We start from the raw sequence: 25,724 nt of genomic DNA, 5'->3' as shown, positions 1-25,724 counted from the left end.
TTTAACTGAACCTTGAAGACTGTGGTTAAAAAAAATACTTCAGGGGTGAGTCTAGGCAAGTCAACACATTAAAAAAGTTATTGTAATATAGCTGCCAGCAAGTTAGGCTGGTGATTTTGCAGACATCCTAAAAGGAAGCACAATCTACAAATCAGTTGTTTTTCATTTATTCCACTTGTGCTTTCTGTCAGGAGAAAAAACTTTTTCCTTTATTAGACAGCAACAAACAAGTGGAAGGAAGGACAAATATACATGAAGCCAAGAAGTCCTCCTTTTTGTTTTTATTGATGCAAGCTTGACTTACAAGACAGAAGTTTTTGTGGCCTTTATCATAACAGTATATGGTCAACTCCTGTTAAATTTCCAATATGCCACAAGGACTTACTCATATAAATGCAAAGGCTTTTGAAATTCTTACCCTTTCCCTTATACCTGTGGTTCTTGTCTATTATATCCTGATGATGCAAAGAATTACCCTTTAGTCACTATCTGTATCAAGGGTAGGGTTTATTTGTTTGTTTCCCAGTCATCTATTTCTGTTATTCTCACATGTTCACACTATGGCAATGCAAGTTTATCCTCTCTCAGGCATAAAGGGCAATTGCCCAGACTAGAAATGAAGAAATGTGCTGATTTTACGGAAAAATTCTCTTCCTTTTTATTGCCGTTGCCACTTCCCAAACATATTCTGTCATGTTGGCAAAGATCCTGCATAGATCCTATCCAAGGCATCTTTGTTTCTGCCAAGTACCAGATCTTATCCTTATGCCATGATACATTGGGCTGTAGAACATTTAAGAAAGTTAAATGATAGCTTTGGGTTGTTTTTTTTTTTTTTTTGGTCTGTGGGTGTGTGTATTTTTAAAATGGATTCAGATGTGATATTTCTCTCCAGTTTTCCAGAATATCAACAAAACTTCATTGAAAAATTTATGAGTACAGGCACAAACATATAAAGGTGGGAAAAATAAGTTTCTGAGGGCTGGTAATAATTTCAGTATTTAACAGCTGTCTGCATTTGCTCAAACCTACCTCTACTAAGGAGATTTCCACCCATGGAAGATTTACCCAAAATACTTATTTTTCAGAGGCAATTTTTTCACAGGCAAATTTCTTGAGCTTAATTTACTGCACATCCTTGCTGGAATAGTTCTCAATCCTTTGCAGATGCAAAGTCACAGAGAGCTGCCTGGATATATATGATTTTACATGCCTTGCAGATAGCTCAGAGATGCAATTGCAAAATCTAGCTCTCACAGACAGCTGGGAATTTGTGACAGTCCCTGAAGGACTTTGCATCCATAAACCAATGACTGGATTACACTGATCCATAAATGTGTTATTCTCCTATCTCTGGCTAATGCAATACAAGTAGTCTTCCTGCTGTTAACTGTTTCTGAAGCCACACACAAGAGAATATAAAGGATATGGCATATATTCAAACAGAAAGGTCAGCAGGTCACATGCTCTTTATACCAGCAAAAGAACTTTAATATCTGTAGTGTAGCAGAAAGAAGTAAATGCAGAAATATTCCTTAATTTAAGTTCTGTGTTCGGAAAATTTTGCTCAAAAGGAGTGATTCATTCAGACCCTAAAGGGGATTGGTGACAAAGTCTGGTCCACAGCAGGAAAGCTCAGCTTCAGAACAAGCTGTGGGGATAAAGCTGCAGGATTGTTTGTCAGCACTTCTGCTCCGTAAGAATCCAGGAACCCTCATGGTGACATCGCCTCCTCTGCATCCCTGTCAGCCTGGCTCAGAACCTTTGCTGCCCTGTCCCATCCCACAGGGCGCCTTGGCTGCCTGCAGCCAGGGAGAGAGGCAGGAGCACACACCCTGCGTGTCCAGGGCGCAGCTGGCCCTGGCTCTGCCGGGGAGGGCTTTCCTGGCCTCTGCTCCCTGTGTGCTGGGCGGGACTGCTGCCCTGCACAGCGACAGCCAGACCCACTGTGGCAGCAGGGGCTCTGGGAATGTGTGCTGGGCAGGGCAGGCTCTGGGCCGGGACATGACACTGAGAAGCAGCTTCTGATAAGCATGCCCTGCAAACAACCGGCGAGCCACGGGGCAGTGTCAGTGTGAGCAGATTGACCTTGCCTGGAACAGCTCTCTAGTGCTGAGGCTCACAGACACAGGACAACTCACATCTGTGCCATTCACCCTTCCTGCCCTCAGGAAGCCACAGCTGTATTCAGGGAACCTAAGGAGATGGATATTAGACATCATTAGCACTGAACGTTATTAGAGCTACATGGCCAAGAGCATTCCAGCAACAGCCAGATGACCTGAGAGTCCAGCAGCGCTCCTGGCACAGCTCTTGCCACCAGGAGAAGTGCAGCCACAGAAATGAATGGAAAATGCAGTGCCTAGTGAAAGCAACATCTAATGAACAAACCCTTCCATTGTTACTATTGAGAAGATCATGAAGGCATTTGACTTTGGACTTAATTTCGAATTTCTACAGAGTCATTAAAAAGTAATTTTGCTTTAGCTACAACATTTTTGGTTACTATTAAAGATTTCCAGGTTTATTTGCTCCCTAACGAGGAAGCAAATCCTTGCTTTGTTTCTCTTCAGGATTTTTTTTTCTATTTTCTAGCTTTCTTATTGACCTCGATATTTGAACACCTGTGAAAGACTCAAGCAAGGTGATTAACATTCACTACATTTGTTTCTCGATTTTTCTCCAAGGAAAGAAGGATTTGAAGCATTTTGCTTTGTGTATAAATATTACTGCCTATTTTAGAGAAAAAATACCCATCCCTTACAGCAGAGTTTAGTTTATATTGCTTCAGAGACCATGACTCACATAGTGTGGTCGGGAGAGGTGACCAGAGATTAAACCAACAGCACAAAGGCAACATTTTAGTCCTTCAAAAGTAAGAGCTGAGATGTTGATCTTGGTTCAAGGAGAAGCCAAAGCAAGACACCTGGGGCGAGTTAAGTGTGTGCACTGGGAGTTAGTGCTGCTGAGAATATTCTTGCAGCTTTCTCTAAAAGTTGGTATTTTGAAAATACCAAAGGCTGCAGCATTTTCAATAGGGTATATGATGAAAGCATGATATTATGAAATTTTCATTCCAGAAGTCTTTATAACTTCACAGCAGCTGGAAATGCCCAATAATACTCACTGTAAAATTTTTCATTTTAAGACTTCTAATATTCATTTAAACACAAACACTTTTCATCAGCTATATATAGAAAGACCTACCTAAATATTGAAGGGGAAACAGTTCAGTTCGCTGTTTTGGTTCACTTTTGCCCCCAAATAAACTTGAAACATAACCCCATTAACAAAACTTTATAAAGCTGAAACACTTGGATTTATCTTATATAATCCTGACAGCCTTTACAAAAAAACCCAACCCTAAACATAAATTAAAGAATTTTTGTCTGTTTCTTTTTAACAGATGTGAAGATGCAGCTGTTATACAGATGTTTACTCCATTCTACCTTACTTCAGCTTGTAAAAGAATCTCCAGTTAAGCAACCACAGCCACAATGCTGTATGTGATTCAGCCAATTTATTTGTGTTAATCTGAGCCCAATGCAGACAGAGCCAGAGGAACATCTGATCTTTTCCCCAGTTTTTCAGCAACTATGTAAACTACAATGATTATATGTGTTGAAAATACATCCAAAGAGCCTACTACAGGGAGGCTTTTAATAAAGCAGGACTTGGAAATATAAGACCTCATAAAATATGAGTCACAAAATATGACCATGTACCTACCCTGTTTAGATTGGCAGAGCACAGCTATTATCACAAAGAATTATTTGGTTTTTCAGTGGTGCCAATCCATGGTTGATTCCACATGCTCAAGTTTGGAGCATCTCCCAGGGTGTCTGTGGTTTGAAAAAAGAGCTTCACATCTCTGCTTCTAAGTATACCAGAATTTCAAATAAAAATCTCAGTCACCTACATACCAATATCACAGATCACTCAGGGAGAAAGCTCTAAGAAAAAAATTACAGGAGGCAAGTTAACATTATTTTAAATATTTTATTGTAGTGGAGTCTTTAAATGGATCTGCTTTGAAGTGACTCTCTGTTAATATGGGGTTTCATAAATAAGCAGCATAAATCCTCACCTGCTTTAATATACAAATCTGAATGTTTACAAGGTAAGGTATCATATTCTTTTCATACAAACTCTCACCATTGTTGTTTTGCAAAGCATTATTTTGTTAATAACCATTTCTTTACCAAGAGGGTAGTCAAGCACAGGAACAGGCTTCCTGGGCAGATGATCAATGCCCAAGCCAGTCAGTGTTCAATAGGTTTTTGGATCATGCCCTTTGTTACTCAGCACTGTCAGATAGTTGGACTAGTTGGTCACTACAGGTGCCTTCCAATAGAAATAGTATATGCCATCCTATCCTATCCTATCCTATCCTATCCTATCCTATCCTATCCTATCCTATCCTATCCTATCCTAATTATTTATTAGATGAAACAGTCATTTTCCTTTCCTCATTCAAAATCCCATTGACCTGAAGAAAGCTTACTTTGGGCTTCTATTTTCATAAAACCAAAGCGTATGTGACCTGCTGCTTCCCTTGACTTTGCTCCTGCCAAAACTACAGTTTATGAAGACACACCAAGGCCATGTTTATCTTGATAATCTGGGTGGACATCATTGAGCTCATGAGGAGCCCAGCTGAGAGCCTGAAAAAATTAATTGTTAATTATTCTAAGTAGGATTATTTTCTTGTTTAAAAGGGATTGAAACTTGTTTTCATAGAATCAAACGATATCTTGGGTTAGATCAGGCCTTAGAGATCACTTGGTTGATCCAATCCCTCTGACACTGGCAGAGACCAAGTTGCTCAGAACTCCATCTTGACTTTGATACCTCCTTGAAGTGGCATCCACAGCCGCTCTGGCCAACCTGTTCTAGTGCTTCATCACCCTCACAGTAAACAACTTCTTCCTTGTATCTAATCTCAACCTACTGTCTCTCAGTTGGAAATCATTTCCCTTGACCTGTCACAACATGATCATGTAGAAATTATTCTCCATCTTTTTTGTGGGCTGCCTTCAGGTACTGGAAGGCCAGAGCTACCTCATCCTGAAACTTTCTGTTCTTCTGGTTGAGCCATCCCAATTCTCTCAGCCTTTCCTCAAAGTAGAGCTGCTCCATCCTTCTCATCATCCTGGTGGCCTCCCCTGGACTTGCTCCAACAGGTGCATCCTTTGCAGGGGAGTGTGAAAGACCAAAATGTTAGAGGTTAGTGACTCAATCAGCCGCTGGCAAAAGCAGCAAAAAAAATTTGCTGGGGGCAGAATTACACGCCCAACCAAAGTGGGGAGGTGAGCTTTCGGACGTGTGGTGGCAAAATCTCTGATCTCTCGGCCTAAGAACAGCCAAGGTGCAGAGAGGGTGAGCAAGTGGAGGATGACCACCAGTGGAGGATGGCCACAACAAACCAACCTTTGTTTGGCAGCAAGCTGGGTTTTGAGCCAGGCAACAGAGAAGGCTGATAAGAAGCAGATCATGCGAGGTGTGATAAAACTTTCTACCATGCCCATGTCCTCCTTTGCACAACTGGCTCAGGTGTAAAACTCCCACCTGGGGTACTAGGACATTCACATGTAAGCCTGAAGATACTCACCCCATCTGATGGGACATAACTGGCTCAAATACACAGTTTTGGTATTTTTGAGAGAAATACACTTTGTCCCTGTTCAAAGACTACTAGAATATGCCTAGTACTGCACAGAGCACCTGATAACAACGGAGATGTGCCATCTAGGATTTGGCATTTCACTAGATTTCCCACTAATCTGGGAGCCTGGGTAAAGTGACTTTGAACCTGCATGAGAAACATCACAGCAGCCATTCCCTCTGGTGAGACAAATTGCACAGGAACAGTCCCCTCCACATACCCTTGAGGTGGTGAGAGACGGGTGGAATGACCACCAGGCGAACTATCTGAGTTTGCTTTAAGCCTTAATTACACCTGGATTTAAAGAGTGAATGACTGAAAAGAAACATTATCTGTCTCTTTCCTACAACCATCTACCCCTTAATTCAGAAAACATTTAAGAGTTTGTCTGAGCCCTTCCTGCAGGCTGAACAAGCCCATCCTAGAAATGTTTCTGATGAGGAAGTGCTGAGCCACAGGTTACCCTATCTTAACAGCAGGTTCCCACAAAGAATTTGAAGGAGAAAAGGACATTTTTTTTCTAGTAAAGCAGGCCTTTTGGACCTAGGGAATCCAGAAGACACCTATGAGTTTTTCAGTTCACTCTAAGTTTTGCATATGAGAAAACAGGGATAATTTTTATTTTTACAAGATGCAGTAGCTTTTCTGCCACCATAATGATATTTTCCCTGCATGACATGTCAAAGATGAGTGTGCAGTACTATTTATTCCTCTAAAACTACTTTGGAAACTATTAATATAAGGAAATCAAGGAACTATCTGTGTCAACACTGCAATTAGAAAATCATATTTCTATCTAGAGTTCTTATAACACATAAAACAAAAATTAAGTAGTCATGGTGAGATCTATAGATCAGTATGTTCATAAAACTGAAAGATGAGTAGTCATTAAAAGGCAAAACTACTGGAAGTGACTTATATGACTGAAGTGAATAGAGAACCAACCAGACCCATACTATTTTAAAAATCTGTAGAGTTACAATACATTTTAGATGGAAAAAGATCTATGGATGTCATCTAATTAAACTCTTGTCAGTCACAGCAGGGCTAGTTTATTAAGGATCATGTCCAAGTGAGTTCTATCTATTCAACAATGGCGATTTCAGACTCTCTGTTAGTACAGTCTAATTACAGTTAGAAGCACAGATAAACAGAAAACATCACATCTTTCTTATTTTATTAAAATTTATTGCAAGATCAAAGGTCTCACAAAAAAATAGAAACTTACAAATTGTGTGAATAGTTTTAATGCACTCGTAAAGAGACATTAAAAGAAAATTGACTAAGATTCTGTACTATATCTGCAAAAAAATTCACTGGCTTTATTCTTAAAATATTATTACCATTTAGGAGTAAATGAACAGCATAGCATTACATATGTTCACAAGTATTTACCACTTATTTTAAACAAAATCTTTACGATATATTTTTTTTCCAGAGAAATTAGTTCATCCCCATTTTGAAAAGTCTAATAAGAAAACATTCAACATCCTCACTAGAAGTAATGTGAGCTGATGTTTCTGTTGTAAAAAATTATGCTATGGAAATCAACAAATAGGTTTACAGGGTTACACAGCCATACTAAACAAGCTTCTATGTTATGCTGCATTAGGCCTTCTGGATTAGCAAAACATTTTGACAATAATGGCAACTTTTCAGCTGAAGCTTAAGCATTTCATAGTTTGGATTTAAATGCTTTTAAAATTAAAACCTTTTAAAAACAAATATCCAGTGTTACATACCTGACAACATTCTTAACCAAATGGTAATACTCTAAAAGTTAAGGCAACTCCAAATTGAAGCTGCAATGTCTGTATTTTTCACAATTCCCTGCTAAAATTTAACTCCTTAAAATGCAATGTATGAGACAGCATAAGAGAGATGCTGTGTGGTACTTGATTGCTGTTTCGAGTTAAACCATAACAGTCCCACAAAGAAAATGAATCATATTATGTGTTTAATTTGGATATCTCCTTGCACACACATTAAGAAGCATCTGATCCTACCAAAGATACCCACGATGGGACTCATGTTTAGATGGCCTTCTCAAGGTAATCACTATTTGCATTGCAAGATCCATTCTAAAATAAAACCACACAGGAAATGAGAGGGATCCTGCTATTGACTTATACCCATTCATCTGAATTTTTCAATTTATCAACAGAACAGCATAGTCAAAGGATTCAAGTTAATTTAAAATAGACACAAAATATTTTCAGCCAAATATAAAAAGCATCACCAACTTATCTCTGATCATTGTTGTATTCAGCTATTCTTTGTCTTCATGAAGTGTAACTCACTATCATTGTTAGGGTAAGCAGTGTTATTCATTATTAAAATGTCAAGGTGGAAAGATTTTAATATCACTACAGCTTCTTATATTTAAAGAAAAAAAAAGGAAGATGTTGATAAGAAAATGGTAATTCACTGTAGATTTTCTTATTACTCTGTATCTTAAAACCTCTGACATAGCTTTAGTAAATAAAAAGCATCAAGTTTAGTTCCCAGTTTCAACACATGCCTCTGTTGATCAACTGCACTGGTGCTAGCACTGAGTTACCATTTACAGATCAAAGGAAACACACGTGACCAAGGCAAAGTAAACAGAAGAAAGCAAGCTTAACATCTATAACTCAAACTATCCAGAGAACTAGTAGGAATCCACTTCAAGAAGTTTGTCAAAGGCTTTTACCACTTTTATGCAAACAAAATCACAATGCATTTCTAAAATTTTGCTTCAATATTTGTACTTAGTTGTACAGTACATTAAAGTCAGTGTACAGCTTTTGACATTTTACTGTAACCTCTGTAAACTCACAACTATATTGCATCATTTGAAAGGTTATAAACCCTTCTGCAATCCCCATTAGATCTACCGAATGCAGCAGAGTGTGGAACATGTTGGTACAGAGAGTTAGGAGCCAGAAGACATGTTGGGTGTCCAGCCCATTTGATAAGCCCGCTCCAGCGTTCTCTTGCAATCCTGCAGCACAGTACTGAAGGTTATATGTGGATATTGCTGCACCAGCTGCTCCACTGTGGCCTCGTTCACCTGCAACAGAAGAACAGAACCTGTGACGTGCAGGAAGTGAATGGAAAGGGTAACAGTAGGCAAGCTAGAAGAATGGAAAAGCTTTGGACTCCTGGGCAGACTTCCAGGATGGGGCTCCTCATTGTTACTATGGGTTTGGGTGCATTTATCACAAAATAAATATACAGAATATAATGTCTGGTTACATTCTGTAACCAGAATGAAAAAAACCAAAATCAAACCCCGCTATGATTTCATTGTAAAGGAAGAAGTTTTATCATCCTGATTAAACAAAATGCTGCCCAGAGTAATAGATTTCTAACTTGAAATAGAACCTATCTACTCAAAGTTGCTCAAGCAGACATACATTTAAAAATGTGAGATTTTTTTGGCTTTGGCAAATGAAAATAGATTACATCTATTAATTGATTTATGGTACAGTTGGGGAGACATTTAAAAATCCTAAGTAGTAACTCCACAATTAACTTCATTAAAATGAACTTGCACTGTATGGCTGCTATCAACAGGCCTGAAAGGAAAAGTTATCGATAACATGAGTAAAGATGGGGAAAAAATATGAACTATTCTATGTTGCAGGTAGATCAATTACTGCTTTATGTCCCTTTTCCCAAAAGGTAAAAGTCCTGCATGTCTTCACATACATCACTGGCATAAGATTTTATTTTATTTTTGTGAGGATAACACTGCAGAATTGGTACCAATAATTAAAACATACAAGATTGGTTGGGTCTGGGATGTCTCTCTTAAATTTGAGACATCAATGTTAGCACTTTTATTCTTCATAAAACAAGGTAATCAGACAAATCCAGCTAAACCTAACACCCTTACAACTCCAGTGCTGTGAGCAGATTAATTTGTCAATTATTTTAAAGACAATTACAGTTCATATCACACAGGTAAATAGCTTTTTTCAGCCTTTAGAAAAATAAAAGATTAACCTAAGAACCATGACTTCTAGTTGGCTCTCTTTGAAATCTTTGCTGAACAACAGGGCATTTTAAAATGCATTGATACTACAGTTACTGAAACACTACATCAGTAGCATGCACAACTGATGGCATTGTTTGCTTTTCTTCCTTCAGTGTTCCACTTTCAAGGCCAAAAGTAAAAAGCCAGACTGAAAAATGTTTACTACTATTACAAAGATCTGTCTTGTGAAAAATATTTTTAAAGCACGGTAACCACAGTATCTAATAATATTTTTGTCCTTAAAAGATAACAAGGAGAGCTTCCTTCTGAACAGTGATTGCACCCAATGACAAGGATAAATGAAAGGTTTAATATCCAGTTCTTCTACTTTGATAATAGAAATACTCAATCTTCATTGGAAGTTTCATCTAACTGAGACTGACTTGGATAGAAAACTGGTTTAACTTCACAGCACAAACTGTACTTCTCTGGCAAATTGCTATGTTACAGTAACATCTTTCAGTGCTGAAAAACAAGAAGTGACTTTGAAAAAGCAAAAAGAAACCAGAGATAGCACGAGTCCCCCATAATATTTGATATTTACAGCTGAATACATACTCACAAATTGTAAGCTACAATTCCCAGAAATATTGCTTGGAAGGCAAGAATCCCCAAAGTAGCAGTAATTTGCTACTTTATGCCTATCCAAAAAATAACCAAAAGTCTCTTCTCATAAGAGTTATGCTGCAGAGACCCATGGCAGAATCAACCAGGCTACCAGAAACGCCTCTTAATTGTTAACTCAGCCACAACAAAGAGGGTTACAACCGACAGTGACTTATTTTGCTCTTTCTTAATGGGAGGCTTGAAGAAGATGCATTATTTATCCTAGATAGCTGCAAATTTTGCTAGTACATAGAAGTTGTTATGATTTAGCACTTACCTGTTGGGCATTATTTGTTAGAACAGCATGGATATCATAGTTTTAGAGACAGTGTTTTATGCATATTCTCTGTTATAAGAAACAAACTAGGCGAATTCATTACAAAGATGATGCTCACTCACAGGAAGGCAGTAAATGCTCTCCATGCCCAGACGTATTGGACTCAGGACATGTACCCAAGGTACAGCCTAGCTAGGTCTAAGCTGACATATTTACTACCAGGCTAATTTAGGCATGGCCCATGACACTTAGGAAGACAGAGGATGTTACAGTGGCACCTTTTAGTCTTAAAAACCTATGAAGAAATTTATGGTAAAACACCTGTAACTGTTTGTCCTAGTTTTTTTCTGATACAATTATTACTAGATAAAATTTTTTGCAACTTGCTATTAATACTTTACTAAACAGAAGAAGGAAGCTTTTGGCATCAAGTGCCAAATACAGTTACAAAATAAACATGAGTATGAAGAAGGCAGATAAAACCATTGCAGAAATGCCACTGACAAAAACAGCTGCTTTATGACCAAAGCTTGAAGAGTAGAAACTTTTCTCCCATTTTTTACTGGAGCATTACGCAAATATTTTAAATTATTATTTTGATCCTAGGCAACAACTTGTGTTATGACTTGTTGTTAAACAGTAAAGTAATGACAAATCCTATGAATGTATTTGGAACCATAACATATACAGAAAGAAATTACTTTGAGTCTGAAAAACTGAGTTTACTCTCATGATAAAGGAAAAAAATACCTTACCAAGCTTCATGATAAATGGTCGAATATATAACTTTAAGTTAAATACAAATATTCTTAATCCTGAGAGTAAAAAGCAAGGACTTAAAAATCATGCCAAACTAAATTCAATGTAAGATTACACAACAGAAGGAGGAGAAAAAAAACTGGCAGTGGGACAATCAACCTGGATCCAGACATGAGAAAAAACGCATTCCCTTTCTAAAGATTTTGATATCTTTTCTTTGCCATGAGAAAAGTCAGGTCAGACACAAAAACAATGAAAAACTTTTAGTATTTAAAACTGTCCATACTACTGCGCTAATAACTGCACTATGTGAAAAACAGGAGAAAAGGAAATAAAATTTTATTCTTTGTTAATGAATGTGGAAAGTAATATCTAAGTCAACTTTGTGGGGATCCTTGTCATCATTTCCCTAGTGGTAGGATTAAGATGAAAGAAGTCTTATGCCCAGCCATTAGAACACAAGCTTCTGTCTCTTTGCTAAGATCAGCCTGGCTGGTGATAAAACAAAAGTACTGAATGTCATTCCCAAAATAAGTTCATTACACAAACAGAACAATTTTCCCCACTGAGCTTAAACATTCTTGTTCAATGAATGAAAACTAAAAATTTCCACATCTTCATATGCTGTAAAATGCTATATTTTTCTTCCACAGAACTTTCATTAATCTTCATCTTTTGAGTTGTCAAAAGAAAGAATACTGTCTGCAGATAAACTATGTAGATTATCTAATATATAATCATTCATCTGAATTTGAATAGCTCTTCAATTATATTTTAACACATAATGAGAGAATGTAGCCCGTATCATTAAGAATGAAAGTAATAGGTTTTGCAAATCCTGGTCATCAAACAAAAAACCAAAATAACAACAAAGACTGGTTTGAAAGTTATTTTTTCTTCCTGAAATAAGTATTTATTTCAGGCCAAGGAATAGACTGAAAAAAACAAAACAAAGGAGAAGATGGGTTACAGAAAATGGCAGACTAAGTGGTATCATCTCCCTTTAACTCAATTAGAGCCTAGATTATGACCTAGAAGTCATAATTTTGAATACATTTTGCTTAAAGACACTTGAACACATACTGCCTATTTCCCAGAATAATGCACTTGACTTTGTGACAAATGTTATCTAGGGTAGGACTTCCTTAACTTCTTCTTCGCCTAATGATAGTGTGGTTGTGCCGACAGTATTCAAATATTATCCGTGCTAGAGAACATTTCTAATGTGATAATTAGGAGTTCATCTTGGAAAGAAGAACAAAAACACCCTTTGAGTCCCTGTGGAATCATGCACTGACAAAAGGGTTTTGTGAGTGCCTCTTTGGAGAACTTTTACCATCACTCTGCTATGCACACACAAAATATGGCCGAAATACTGAGAAAAATGGGAAATCAGTGCTCAACCCTCTTACTCTCCTTTAGGTAAAATGGTCTGCCCATACCAGAAAGCCGGAAAACTGCCACCATTCTGTGAATATTTTTCCTAGAATAAAGTAACCAACACTTATGAGCCGATTTTTTCGGCTCATAGTAAACTGAAAGCTACTCACAACAAAATATTCATTCATATTTTGATCTAGTATGTTATATGTACTCATCTAGTCCTATTGCCAGCATTTACTGATTTGAAATATCACTTGACACAGAATATCTTCAGAAATTTATGTTATGTCACTTTCCACATGTCTTCATGAAAAATCCAAAACGCAAGCAAGAACAGTTATTAGGTAATTTTATTTTTTTAATTTAAATTTGCTGTGTGATTTGGTTTAATGATAATTTCAGCATTGTTTTCTTTAATTTCTAGATTATAAAATTAGGAATTTCTAAAGATATAAAATTATTCCAAAGGGCCAGGATTTTTTTTTAACCTAGTGTTTTTGTAATGCTCCTACAACAGATCTTATTAAATTCAAATGATGAATTCCAGTTTTCCTAATCTTGTTAAGGTAAATTAGAGATTACATTTGAAACCATCAGCCAAACCAGGCATTTCTTTTTAAAGAGACTGACACCTCCATTCACTGCTCGGGAACAGAAAAAGAGGGCTTTTCCTAAACAAGACTTTTCTAGTTACTTTTCCTTAGCTTGTCTTTAGTTGATATCATGTCCTGGAAATCTTCTCTGGGACTGGATACTCTTTCACTAAATTGCCAAGAATTGTAAGATTTAGTACTGATCTCCAAAACTCCTCCCACAGGTGCATCAGGATCAAACTCTAAAGCCATTAAAATGTGCCAAAAATATCTGTGTTATCTAGAGCAATACTGAAAAGCAAGAGTAGAATCATCACTTAAACTGCAAGTTTTATGCAGTGTATGAGTATTCAGCATTAATCTAAAGAGTTTGATAGGTCATTTTCAACAACAAAACCTAAAAATCTTCACATCTTAATGACTTCAGTTTAATGACAAACTGACTTGATAATTGAAAAGAAAAAATTATCTCCATTCCAAGTTAATAACTGAAACCAATAAGCAGTTATATAAATAAATAAGCTAAGGCTTGCAAAACTTGTTTAGTGCAAAAGTGCATTACTAGAACTTTGTACCAAAACCTGCTTGAGTCCCTCAGAACACTATTCAGGACGACAGCTAAAATAATATCTGCATAGTATCTAACCTAGCCCTTGGAAGGGGCATTGGCTGGCTGATTTCTGAGGACAACACAGGCTGGTATCTACAATTACACAACTTTATAGATCATTAATAAAAAATAACAGACCGAATTATAATACCCTGAGTCAGCAATATCTGCACAGAAAGGCATTAATAATAAATAGAACTGCTAGCTTAATCTTAGAAATCTAGTACTTGCTAAGAATTTTAGGGAAATATTAGCGGGTGAGAGATAGCATTCAGACGAAAAGATTTTAGGGCTGCCATACAGATAGTTAGGTTAGAATAATGGCACAAGTATTACCATAACATTTCTACATACAAACATTTGCAAAATTAACTTCACAGAAGAAATGCAAATGGATTTGTCTCCAAAGGGCTTTCTTACAATATTGTTGGCATTTTACTTAAGCAGTGGTATTTCAGCATTAGAGCTACTGGAATTTGTACACACTTCTGGCTCAATACATGTAGAGAAGTATTGCTTGAAAGCCAATGACTTTATAGACATTGTGTGTATCCATAATGATGGATATGGAAAACTCTTTATGTTCCAATTTCTCTAACATTTTACAAAAAATCCAATATATACACACTTAGAGTTATAACCAAACATTTTCACACGATCTTTCTCTTCTCTAAGTTGTATTTTGCTTCCTCAAGTGAGTGTCTTATAAAAAGTGTACTTTGATATTTTTTTCTGCTAATAGTTGAATGAACTATATTCTCAGGTGGCCCAATTATAACTGTTGCCTGTAGCCATAACAAAATTAAAGATTTCTGGAAACGTTTTGTGTGAAGTGCAGTTGATCAGCTAAGGCAGACATATTCCACAGAGTTTCAGTTGCCCTTATGCCCAGGGGCAGAACCCTTGTTTAGGACTTTAACAAAACAACAGCACTACCAATATTAGCACAATATCCTATAGTCCAAAGTCCCTTACGATTTGAGAAAAGAATGTGTTTTGACTTAGAGGATGATGTTATCGAAAAAAAGGAAGAAAAACAATCACATTTGCACACACACAAAAGCACTGTATTTGTAGACTCATAAGTAATGACATCAGCAAGTACAGTCTGTACAGTGTTATTATAATGACATTTGAAAACTAAATTGCCTTAAATCCTAGAAATTAATTACCTGTTTATATTTGTAAAGGTAAAGGAGTAGGTAAACAGAAATATCTGCAATCTTTTCTGCTGTGTGAATTGAAATAAATGGAATGCACACGTCTTCTAACCTCGGTAGCACTTCGGAAGGATTTCAGGAAGTGTGGCAAGGTTGCCTGTGGAGTGTATCTACTTTACAGTTCTTGTTTAAATCTCACATGAAAGGAATGGAATTCATTGTTGTGGTAGTTTTCTCATGTGAATGCTATTACCCCGAACTCCCAGTCTACTGCAAACTAGCAACACCCATTTCAGATCTCTGTGAGGATGCAGAGTTTTTTGCAACACACTATTTTTTATTGAAGTTGTGTAAGTAACAAAGGTTTCACTCTCAATTCTCTTTGCATATTGTGAGGGTTTATTTTTCTATTAAAGCAGAGAAACCATTTTAAAGGAGTTCTTCAAGCTGGCAGATTATTTGGTTTGCTAATTCTGCCCGTTTCATCAGATGAACTTCTAGACTCCACCTACGGAATATTTCCAGGTAAAAATATTACCAGTATTACACACATTTCAAAAACTTTTTTCTTCTAAAAATTGCAGTTAATAAAGACCCAGATGCAGTGAAATGACAGTGGCAATTTATATAGTGATAAATATTCTTTCAGATTACTTTCTGCCTGTTGAATTAATAACACTGAATATTTTCCTTCCTATTTGACTACATTAACAATAATTTGAGCACATTATTGTAATATCTGTCAAAATTATGGCATGTAAAACTAACAGAGAAGTCTTTCTCAAAAGTTGCCAGCTGGCAAAAATAACTGGAAGTTCCAGGGAGCAGTGCTTCTAAATAAACTTCTCCCTTTTTGATTTTTTTATTCATAAAGATGCTGACCAGTTCACACTGCATTCTTCTTTAAGAGCTGGCCTTATCATGTTTTTGAACTGTTGATCATCACCTGAGGGTCCATCTTTCTCTTAGAGAATGACATGGTTCAGGCGGGTGCTTTTTAGAAACAAGGACAATTTCATTAATTCTGGAAAATTCCATCTTCAGCCGAGTGCCATAGAACTGCTGCAGAGGAATCAGCTTGGAGAATAAAAATCTTTTAGCAAAGAAACAGTTAAACTAGAAGAGCAAAATCTTTAGCTTGTATAAAAACCCTTTTTTTGTGTATGTGTTTTAGCAGATGCTTTCGTTTACACACATAATGGATCTGTTATCCTAGTTAGCTAGGGGGAAAAAGCCAAAAGTAGTATTGTTCAGACTTTTAAAATTGTTGTATTGAAAACCAAAGTGAAATAAATGCTATTCTTTTGTTGTGGGATAGCTGTGGTTTCCTTCTAATGAGATTCACAGATCTCATGAATCTAAAATCTTCATTATTCATAGAGAGATGTATCAATTGCAGCTCCTACATTATACACATAAAACTTTAAAAAATACAGCAATTCCTTTTTAATATGCAGCAACGTACTTGAACAAATTATAGTAATTTAAGAGAAAAAAAAGGCTACAGAATTTTTCTTAAAGAGAAGGATTGGATATTTTCATTCCTCTTCAAATCATAAAACCATAATTTCAAATCTCAAAATGAATCCCTTGTAAAATAAAAGAAGAAATGGTAGCAATTTGCCAGGTTTTCTGATCAGGCTAATGATAGCATTTTCTGAAAGTGGAAGGCAAATTGCTGTGATAATTACATTAAAACAAACCATGGCTCTGTATTCTCACTATTCTGTCATTGATTAAGCCGCCTTAAGCTCAAAAATGTATTGGAAATTGAAAGATTTATCTCTAGAACCTAGGATATATAAAAGAGCTCATGCTCCTTTTCACTTACCTTCAGTTGCAGACTAGCTCTGTAAATTAAAAGCTTGTGAGTGATGGGTCAAAATGTTTCACTTAAACAGGAGCTGCATTCCTAACTCTGCTAATGATTTGTGGTCTTCACTGAATATGTATTTACAAATATTTGTAAAACAGGTTTTGTAGAAGGACAAAGTGATAAATTATATTAAAAATCCACATATAGTCTAAAAATCTTACTCTTACTTAAGATGCAAATGATTTCTTAACTGACCATTTTTTATTTTCAGGAATCATCTATCTTTTTTCCTCAGGGAACATAAAATAGTTTGTCATTTTGTCAGTTGTACTGACCATCAACTTCTGTGCTCTAATATTTCAGCAAAACTAGAATAGGAAATATATGCTACAATTTATCTGAGAAAGTCATCTGGAATAATCTACAAGCTTCCAGAAGTATCTTCATGAAAAGCAACCATGTCTTTACTGAGAAATTCATCTCAAAAAATGGGAAGAAAAAAAGCAAGGGAAAAAAAGCAAGGGAAAAAAAGCAAGGAATAAGGGCCAACATGATTTATTAACTAAGTTGTGTATCCTTTCACAGCAGGCTTTGTTGGACTCTCTTCATTTCATTTCATTTCATTCACACATAGTGGTGAATATTGAATTTTGTGGCCTCTGTTTTTCAGTGTCATTTTTCTGCCTATTTTCCCAAGAAATGTCTCCTGCATTTACGTGGGAGCACTGTTGATAACTGCTACAAATTGCACCACAGTTATAGGAAAAGGATATTGAAATATGAAAATTTTTGTGTGTGAGAAAAGTTGCAAGAAGATTATTGTGACACATTGTTCAACCAGTTAAGCTATCACCCAGAAAAAAAAAGAAACAACAAATTTTTAGTCCCTATTTCCTAGCTGATACCCAGCCATTTTCCCCACAGGTAAAGATTTCAAGCTGCCACTATGTAAAGCTGTTTCACTTCTTGTGAAAGCACAAAAAGGAAGTGCTATAGAGACATCTTTCAAATGATTTCTAGAAATAAATAGTATGGAGAACATCACCCTTTTCCTCCATTTTTTAAAATATGAAATACAAAATATACCTAATTAATTAATCAATTAATTAACTAGAAGAAGTAAATAGGATCTGGGTCAGTTTAATGATAGGAATGTACAGTACACTGTGTTCAGAAAGAAAAACTTGAAATGTGCATTTAAATCTGTTATTTTGACACAGGCATCATTTTAAGCCCTTAGGATGCAAGAAAAGCTCTTAGGAATTCTGATGTCAGTGTTTGTGGGAGGAAAGAAAGCATCCTGTAACTGCCCACACCTTTCTCAAGATACTTAAAGTAATTAAAGGAAAGGTTCAATTATCTTTAAATATCCCCTTTCCTAAGCTGTGATAAAAAATACAGAGCTACAATTAAAATTTGGTTGGAAGAATGAACACTCATGTTTTCATTCTGCTGTGGGGAACTAACCTGAAGAGAATTTAATAGAACCCCTTGTTACGCTTTCCTTGGTGTTTTCCGGGGTGACAAACCAAGAGCTGCTGGGCCCCGAGCAGCACCAACCCGCCCCGCGCTCCAACACAGCCTCATCAAGTCCTAAACCACAACCCTGGGCTGCAGCCCCCAGCAGCACAGCACTCCTCTGTGCAGAGGAATGGCGAGTTTGTGGTTGTACCCTGCTCCCAGAGCACTCTGAAGAGCTGACAAGAAGGAACAAGGCCTGGCTCGCTGCCCCTGGAAGTGCGGCACAGCGCAAACACAGGCAGAACACCGGAATGCAAAGCTGAAATGCCTTCTCATTCATGCCTTTTCCAATTACAAACCTCTAAAATGCCCTGCTTAGGCCTTAAATATCTACTGATTTTATCTGTTACTGCTTTCAAAAGAAATGGAGACTCAGAATAGCAACATTTTCTTACTATGGAACACATGACTTGAGCAGACCTGAGGGCTGCCTTGTGCCTGCACGGATGCACACATACCATGGACACAAAAATTTATTTGCACAATCGATACCCTGTCCTGTGACAGAGATCAGAAGGGAGAAGGGGCCTAGCTGCTTCAAGTACCTGTTCATGTTGGAATGCAGACAAGTGGGGAATTCTGTTGTCCAGAATGCAGGTATTTAAAAACATTTAGAGACTATACTAGACCACTTTCACACTTCAGGAGGTCTGATGTCTCTTAGATGTATCCCATCTGATACAGAAAAGTTCTAACTAAAATACATGCTCTCATTATGATGACCTCATAGTAAAGTCAGCATTTTAAAATTATATTTCTCAACACAATGTCATCTATTTTAAGGCAAAGACCATATTGCTCCTCTGGTGTCCATGTAAGATGGTAGGAAAAATAATAAAAAGAAAGGCAATAGCAGTTTGATGAAAAATGAATAATTTGATTATTTTCATGGTGTGGATCAATAATGCTTTGCATCTACTGAAACACACTGCCTGGAGGCACTTGGATAATCAATGGCATAAAACAGAGACTGTCTTTACCCAGTCTCACAGCCTCTCTTGATCTTTCTGGGGAGGACCCTTGACGCCTCTAATTTATGTCAAGTGCATATCAAAGAAATTCCAAAATGTCTGGCTCATAAAGAGTGTTTTAGTGGTATCCATTTGAAGTCTACTTACATATGTTCCTTATGTAACTGTGTTTAAGTACTTCCCTTCCAAATGCCTGGGAATTCTTAGGCATAAAAGCTACCTGGTATGAGCATAACAGTCAGTACCTCAGAAAAGGAAGCCTGGTTAGATGGGACAAATCTTCAAACCTCTTCACTGCAAGCTGACAACAGTACAAAGACAAGAATTTTGGCCAACTGGGAGTGTAAATAAACCCTTCAGCACCACCCAAGAATTCTCTTTAATGATGTGCTGGACACTGACATTTTTAATTTAATAGAGCAGCCACTGGAAAAAATTAGTTCTGCATGATACTGGGGAGAGACAGTTGAGAACGCAATTTTGTTCAGTAATTTCTCTGTACATTTGCAAGGAAAAAGGGAGTTGGCATCTTCTAGCTGCCAAAAATCCCTTAAGTTAAGGATACTTACTTCATTCTGTCTGTGGAGCTATTCTTCCCATCAAGGCTTGGCAAACAAGAAAATAATTCCCAGTGGTAGTCCTGCTACTACACTGTTCACTGTAACAGTGTTTACCAATTTCTTAACATCTTTTATCTACCATACTTCGGATACTTGAAGATTCACACACACACTCACAAGGCACACAGTCAACAGTGCTTTTATATCTTCCCTGAAGCTTTCTTAAGTAGTATTTTTTTTTCCCTTTTAGCAGTTGACATTTTTTAATACAAAAGATGTTGCATACTCCTCTAAAAACCGAGAAAAGCGTTTACCAGCAATTAAAGGAATACCGACTGTAGTACATGTCTATGAAAATGACATATAGTTTAACTTATGAGGCAGTAGAGCTTGTTTTCAACATCAAGATCATTGATTTTCTATAGCAGTTAAAGACAGGACAAAATTATTGCACTTATTAGATCCTTGTTGATTGTTCAACATTAGCTAAATTCAAAAAATAAATACACGTGCAGAAGTGGTTAGATGGTTCTGGGTCAGGTCTAATTCCCAAGGTCAAGTTACCCTTTTAACATTCCCTAAGTACATAATCTTAGCACAATCCATCAAAGAGATTCACACACTCTTTTTGTCTGTTGGCTCTCATAAAACACTAATGTTTAGGAGATTAAGTGGACTCCGCTTTGATAGACAGAGCAATTCTTCCAAAGTGCTCAACCTCCTTGCAAACTGGAAAATGCCTAAAGCTGGCTTTGCAAAATGCTGTTTCTAATTTTACCACTGACCTGGACGTTATTCCTTGCCATTTGAAATACTGTGTTTTGTCACTGTCTTCTATAGTGCACTGTGAAGTATGCAAGATAATGGTTTGGAGCATGAAGTTTCTTAGACTAAAACCTGTTTTTCCACAGAGAGTATCCAACCAGAAATCCACAAGCCTGAGAGATGCTTATGATGGGCATCACAAGCCAGACATTTTGTTGATGATGGCTGGAAAAGAAACAATCCCTGCAGGGTTATGTGAAGACTTAAGGTCAGAGACTCTGGACCTCTAATGATTTTTCCTTTAGCTATTCTGCTGTCTTACTGGGACTTGATCTCTCTTCTAAACAGGAACGTGATTTCTGAAGGCTATATACAGGGTGAAGTGGAGATGGACTGGCTTCTTCTTTTTTTCTTCTAATGATTAAGTGCTAAAACTTGTAGACATTCTTACTATTCTCCGAGTATAAAGCTACATAGTAAGAAACTCATTCTGTTTTTCTCTTTTTATCATTATGATTTCATTAAAGCCTTCTGTTTTAAAAACCATGATATATGATCAAGAGCACAGACATATAGAAAATTGCTGTATCACTCCTGAAGTTACACTAAGATTTTTTTGCCTTTTTTTTTAAGAGACAAAGTAGTCTGTCACACTTACAACATGACATGCCAACCACTTTCAGACAAAAGTATTCAAAACAGTCAGAGGACAGATTTTATAAAAAAATTGTGAGCACCTCAGGCTGCGAGTGTAACCTACAGATGTATTTTGAAAATCTACATCAGCAAACATTCATAATGCTCCTTCTAGCCCTCTGTGTGACTTTTGAGCTGCCTATGTGAACACAGCACACCAGAACAGTTGCTAGAATAGTGACTACTGAGCATTTTGTTCAGAAGAACATAAATCCTGCTGCCTCCCTCACACACACAGGAACACTGTTACACTCAGAACAAGGCACCAGCTCAGGAAAAGGCTCCTTACCTGATCACATCTCATCAGACCCAAGTACCGGAGCGACTTGCTGCGCTGAGCAATCTGGGTGGCTCCACGGTCCGTGATCTCTTTGCACCATCCAACATCCACCGTCTCTATTGTCATGCTGTATCTCCCAATGGCTATCAGAGCTGGAAACACATGAAAGGCATGAAATGCAGAGCTCTGCAGATGGCAACCTCAGCTCCATGCACACACTGAATAATGCTGACATTGAGTTTTGAGAAGCAGTTCTCATGCACTTTGTATATGATATTATATTTCATAATTCTCAATAACGTAAAAGCTGTCTCTTCAAATTGGAAGTACATATAGGTGCAAACACACACCAACACACAGATGAACATATTTTCCTATATATTTTCTACCAATCAAATAAATAGACCAATTAGCAGACATAATCTATAAGAATTCTTTTAATTGCTTTTTCCAGAAGAAGCAAGACTCAATTAATAAGATTGACATAAATGCAGAATAAAAAAAAACCTATCTCACTTTTCAGAGAAAATAACTGACTTTATACTACTAATAATTTTTTTTTTTCTAGGAAAATAATACTACAAAGACAGGAATGAGATTAACAGGACATTTTGTGAGTCAATAAGACATAGTTTTAGAAAAACCTGAAGAAAATCTCATGCCATATATTCTACAGCTGTATTCTAAAATTCAATTTTTTCTCGTTGTTCATTTTGGTGATGTAAGAACGACGGTGTGTCTCACTGTCACTTTTCCTTCACATACACTTTTCCAGTAAAAAAATAAAGAAAGAGTTAAAAAAGTCATAAGGAATTAAAAGAAAAATTTGAACCTCTATTAAAGGAAAAGAAAGAGGATCTGGAATTTCTGAATGGGCTGAAAAAAGATATGTAGGAGAAAATGACAAGGAATCTGAACCGGCTGGGACAGTTTTGTCATGACATGACAATGACACAAAAGATAAAAATCACTGGCACCCTGGTTGCCATGGACTGTAGCACTTTTCAGAATATGGACTCAGGAAGTCAAGCTGGGATTTATTAACAGAAATTCTAGCAGCTAAAATCTCAGTCTCAGAAAAAAGGCCAAGGTTTCTGGTGTAGAAGTCAGCCACCTGTATATAATCAATGGGTAGGATGTTCACACAGTTTTTAACTCCAGTTATAAGGCAGCCGTTGAAAAGGAAGATGAAGGAGTGACTTATTCCAAGTAATGTGTATATCTTTAAAGAGTTGATTTTTCAGCAGCTATGGGGCTGTTCTGTTCATGCTACATTCCCAAATGTCAGGGGAAGAAAAAAAAAAAGGAGGAATTTCAAAGAGCTGGTAGCTCTTGATATACAAGATATTGATCTTAGCTAATCAGCATGTAAATGAGATCGAGAAGAAGAGAAAATGAACCCATCTCACCTTCCAGTGGTTCTGCAAAGAACCGCATTGCCCGTGTACAGCAGTGAGGGTATTTGGATTATTTACAAATATCTAGGTGGACTTGATTAGCAAACAAAATGAGCCAAAAGATGCCAGAAACATTCTCAGAAGCTGTGGAAGGGGAAGTAATGCATAATTTCTTCCTTTAAGCAGCTTTCCAAAATATTAACTGAATTTTGTTACTGACATATTGTATGTATGATAAAAACACCTATGTAGTTTCTTTACGGTTTCACTGATATTTGTAGGACAATGCCAATTTCCTAGTCTCTTTCCAGCACATTTCTTGAAAAGAAATCCTAATTTTGCAAACTATAAATACATATATAGCAGAAAATAAACTTCCTACATTTTTTAGACACCTTTTAAAATATCACTGTAATAAAAAGTAGGGATAGTTAGAAACTTTCTGAATACATTTTTCAATAGGAAAATCTAGAGTAATTATAGATCATTGTACCTCCACACAAAATGTTATAGACTTGAAATAGGGCAAAAATACTGAAAGCCTTCCACTACATTAGAATAATGTAAGTTCATTTGAATATTTTGCCACTGTTTTAAAGTTACAACCATATTTTGCTATTTTCAGTGCTTCATGTAAAACTGACAAAGAGAAGAAAATCAACAAAGAATACTATCATGAAAGTGCCACTAAAGACCAATAGAACACACTGGCAAAATCTGTCCCCAGATTAGCAGACATCTTTCTGGAAAACCAAACATTTTGACAACAGTGTTATACTGAAGTTATATGTTGTACTGAAGTCATATAGTACTACACTTCATCTATCAAACACAGAAGCTATGCCATTTGAAAACTCCAATGACCATATTTTCTGGAAATTTCCATGTGTGGAACTGCATCCTTACAAGAACATTCTGGGTTACAGAAAAGACACACTATACAGTTTCTATCAGCATTCAGCAGTGGGAGATAAAGAAAGGCCATGAGAACCAGTGAAAATGTAACAGTACTTTTCCAGAACACTTTCCTCACATGAAAAATGTAGCCAGGGATTTTCTAAACTGGAGCTTATGCCTCTGTACTCTCGTAAGTTCATCTGATCAGTCTTGTAGCCCACAGAACATAACATCCATAACATCCTGTGGCAAGGAATCCTGCAGTTCAGGATTCTTTCCTCTTTGAAAAATCACCTTCCCTTGTGGGAAATGCTTCTTGGAAATCCCAACAGACTGTATCAACCAGGTCTTCTTTATTGCTTCCTGACTTCTCCAAAGTACTGAAGTACAACCTCTCTGAACAGCTGTGTCAACACTTCCTGGATACATTGCATTTATTCACATGTTCACTAACTGCATTCCATATAATAATTAACTCACCTTATACAGGCAATAGATTTATCAGTTAATATTTTTCTGATCTTCCCTGAAACATTTTTTTAAATACTTCTTCAAGGCAGTCCTGTGGAATCAGGCCAGTTTACATGAAGAATGACACAGTGCAGCAAGGAGCCTGGCTATTTCATCCTCAAGGTCTTTTACTGAGTACACACATGTCTCTTGCTTGCATGAGCAAAACATTTTAAGCCACAAGTTTCAGCTAAGAAAATGTTTGCTTTGCTCAACAGCTTTTCTTCCTTTGTGCACTGGCTCACAATAATCAGAATACACTGCTATTACTCAAAAGCTTGGCAGTAATTTAATGAGGAAACATGCAGCAAAACCCTTACAAAACTAAGTTTGAATTCTGTGACTCGAGAAGCTGTAGCACAATCAGCAGTGAATAGCCAAAAGTGTGTTTGAACACTAATGACAGCCGGGCTTAAAAACATGGTCAGCGATCAAAGGGAAGAACCTGACACACTGAAATTAAGCAGAGAAGGATACACAAAAATACCCAGAGTAGTTTGAAGATGTTGGCTTTGACATATGAACCGCTCTTTTTTTGAATATTTAACAAGGCATCCAATTATTTTTCTCCTTTTTATAGTCCCATTTATTTTGGCAAAAGCAACATACCATATTTCTTTTTCCAGCGCTAGGTTTGTGGAATGGAAATCAACTGATGTACAGCCCCTACTCTGCAAAAGATAAAGTATAATGTCTCCAACTGCAACTGGAAAATCATACCTACACCTTGAGCTGTATCAAGCAAAACTGGTTTTTCTTGGTTGGAATGGTACTTGGCTATTGAAGTTGAAAGGAGCAGGTTTGTAGAAAAGGGAAACATCTTCTGGATGATCAGCTGGAATAGTTGAGAAAACCAGACAAACTTCATCCATAGTGCACTACCACTAAGAGCAAATTGTAATTTAACCTCACTTTATTTTAAACTGATTAAATTAAACTGACACATATAAATGCATCAGAAATGTCTGTCAGAGGGAAGGTCTCTGTTCAGCTGTGCATAACCTGTGAACCAAGAGGCTCCTAAGTGGGCGTTAGCTTCAAGTCTAAGGTTGCTATAACAGAAAAATAAAAATATCTTTGCTATAAGGAACTGATAATTGGCCTACTCTTAATTTAATTTGAAGTTATTTTTATGTCTGGAAACAATATTACCAAATACAACTGTTTGGAAATCTGGTGTATTGAACACAGTTATGGGCAATTAAAAATATTTTTTAATGACATGCATCTACTACAC

At 36.8% G+C, this 25,724-nt stretch overlaps 1 protein-coding gene across 1 annotated transcript in view; it reads right to left on the bottom strand.

Annotated features, from left to right (window-relative positions):
• Positions 1-6,825: 6,825 nt before the first annotated feature.
• Positions 6,826-25,724, bottom strand: part of FBXL17 (F-box and leucine rich repeat protein 17) — a 275,155-nt gene continuing 256,256 nt past the window's right edge. Inside the window, exons 8-9 of the mRNA XM_005490423.4 lie at positions 21,693-21,835; positions 6,826-8,717 (exon numbers count right to left, since the gene is read on the bottom strand). Coding sequence (XP_005490480.1) covers positions 8,580-8,717; positions 21,693-21,835 — 281 coding nt within the window. The 3' untranslated portion in view covers positions 6,826-8,579. The remainder of the gene's footprint in view (positions 8,718-21,692; positions 21,836-25,724) is intronic.

The sequence above is a fragment of the Zonotrichia albicollis genome, chromosome Z (assembly GCF_047830755.1).
Source record: "Zonotrichia albicollis isolate bZonAlb1 chromosome Z, bZonAlb1.hap1, whole genome shotgun sequence".
Taxonomy (NCBI): Eukaryota; Metazoa; Chordata; class Aves; order Passeriformes; family Passerellidae; genus Zonotrichia; species Zonotrichia albicollis.
Note: the sequence above shows the minus strand (reverse complement) of the source record. Positions and strands in the feature narration are given on the sequence as shown.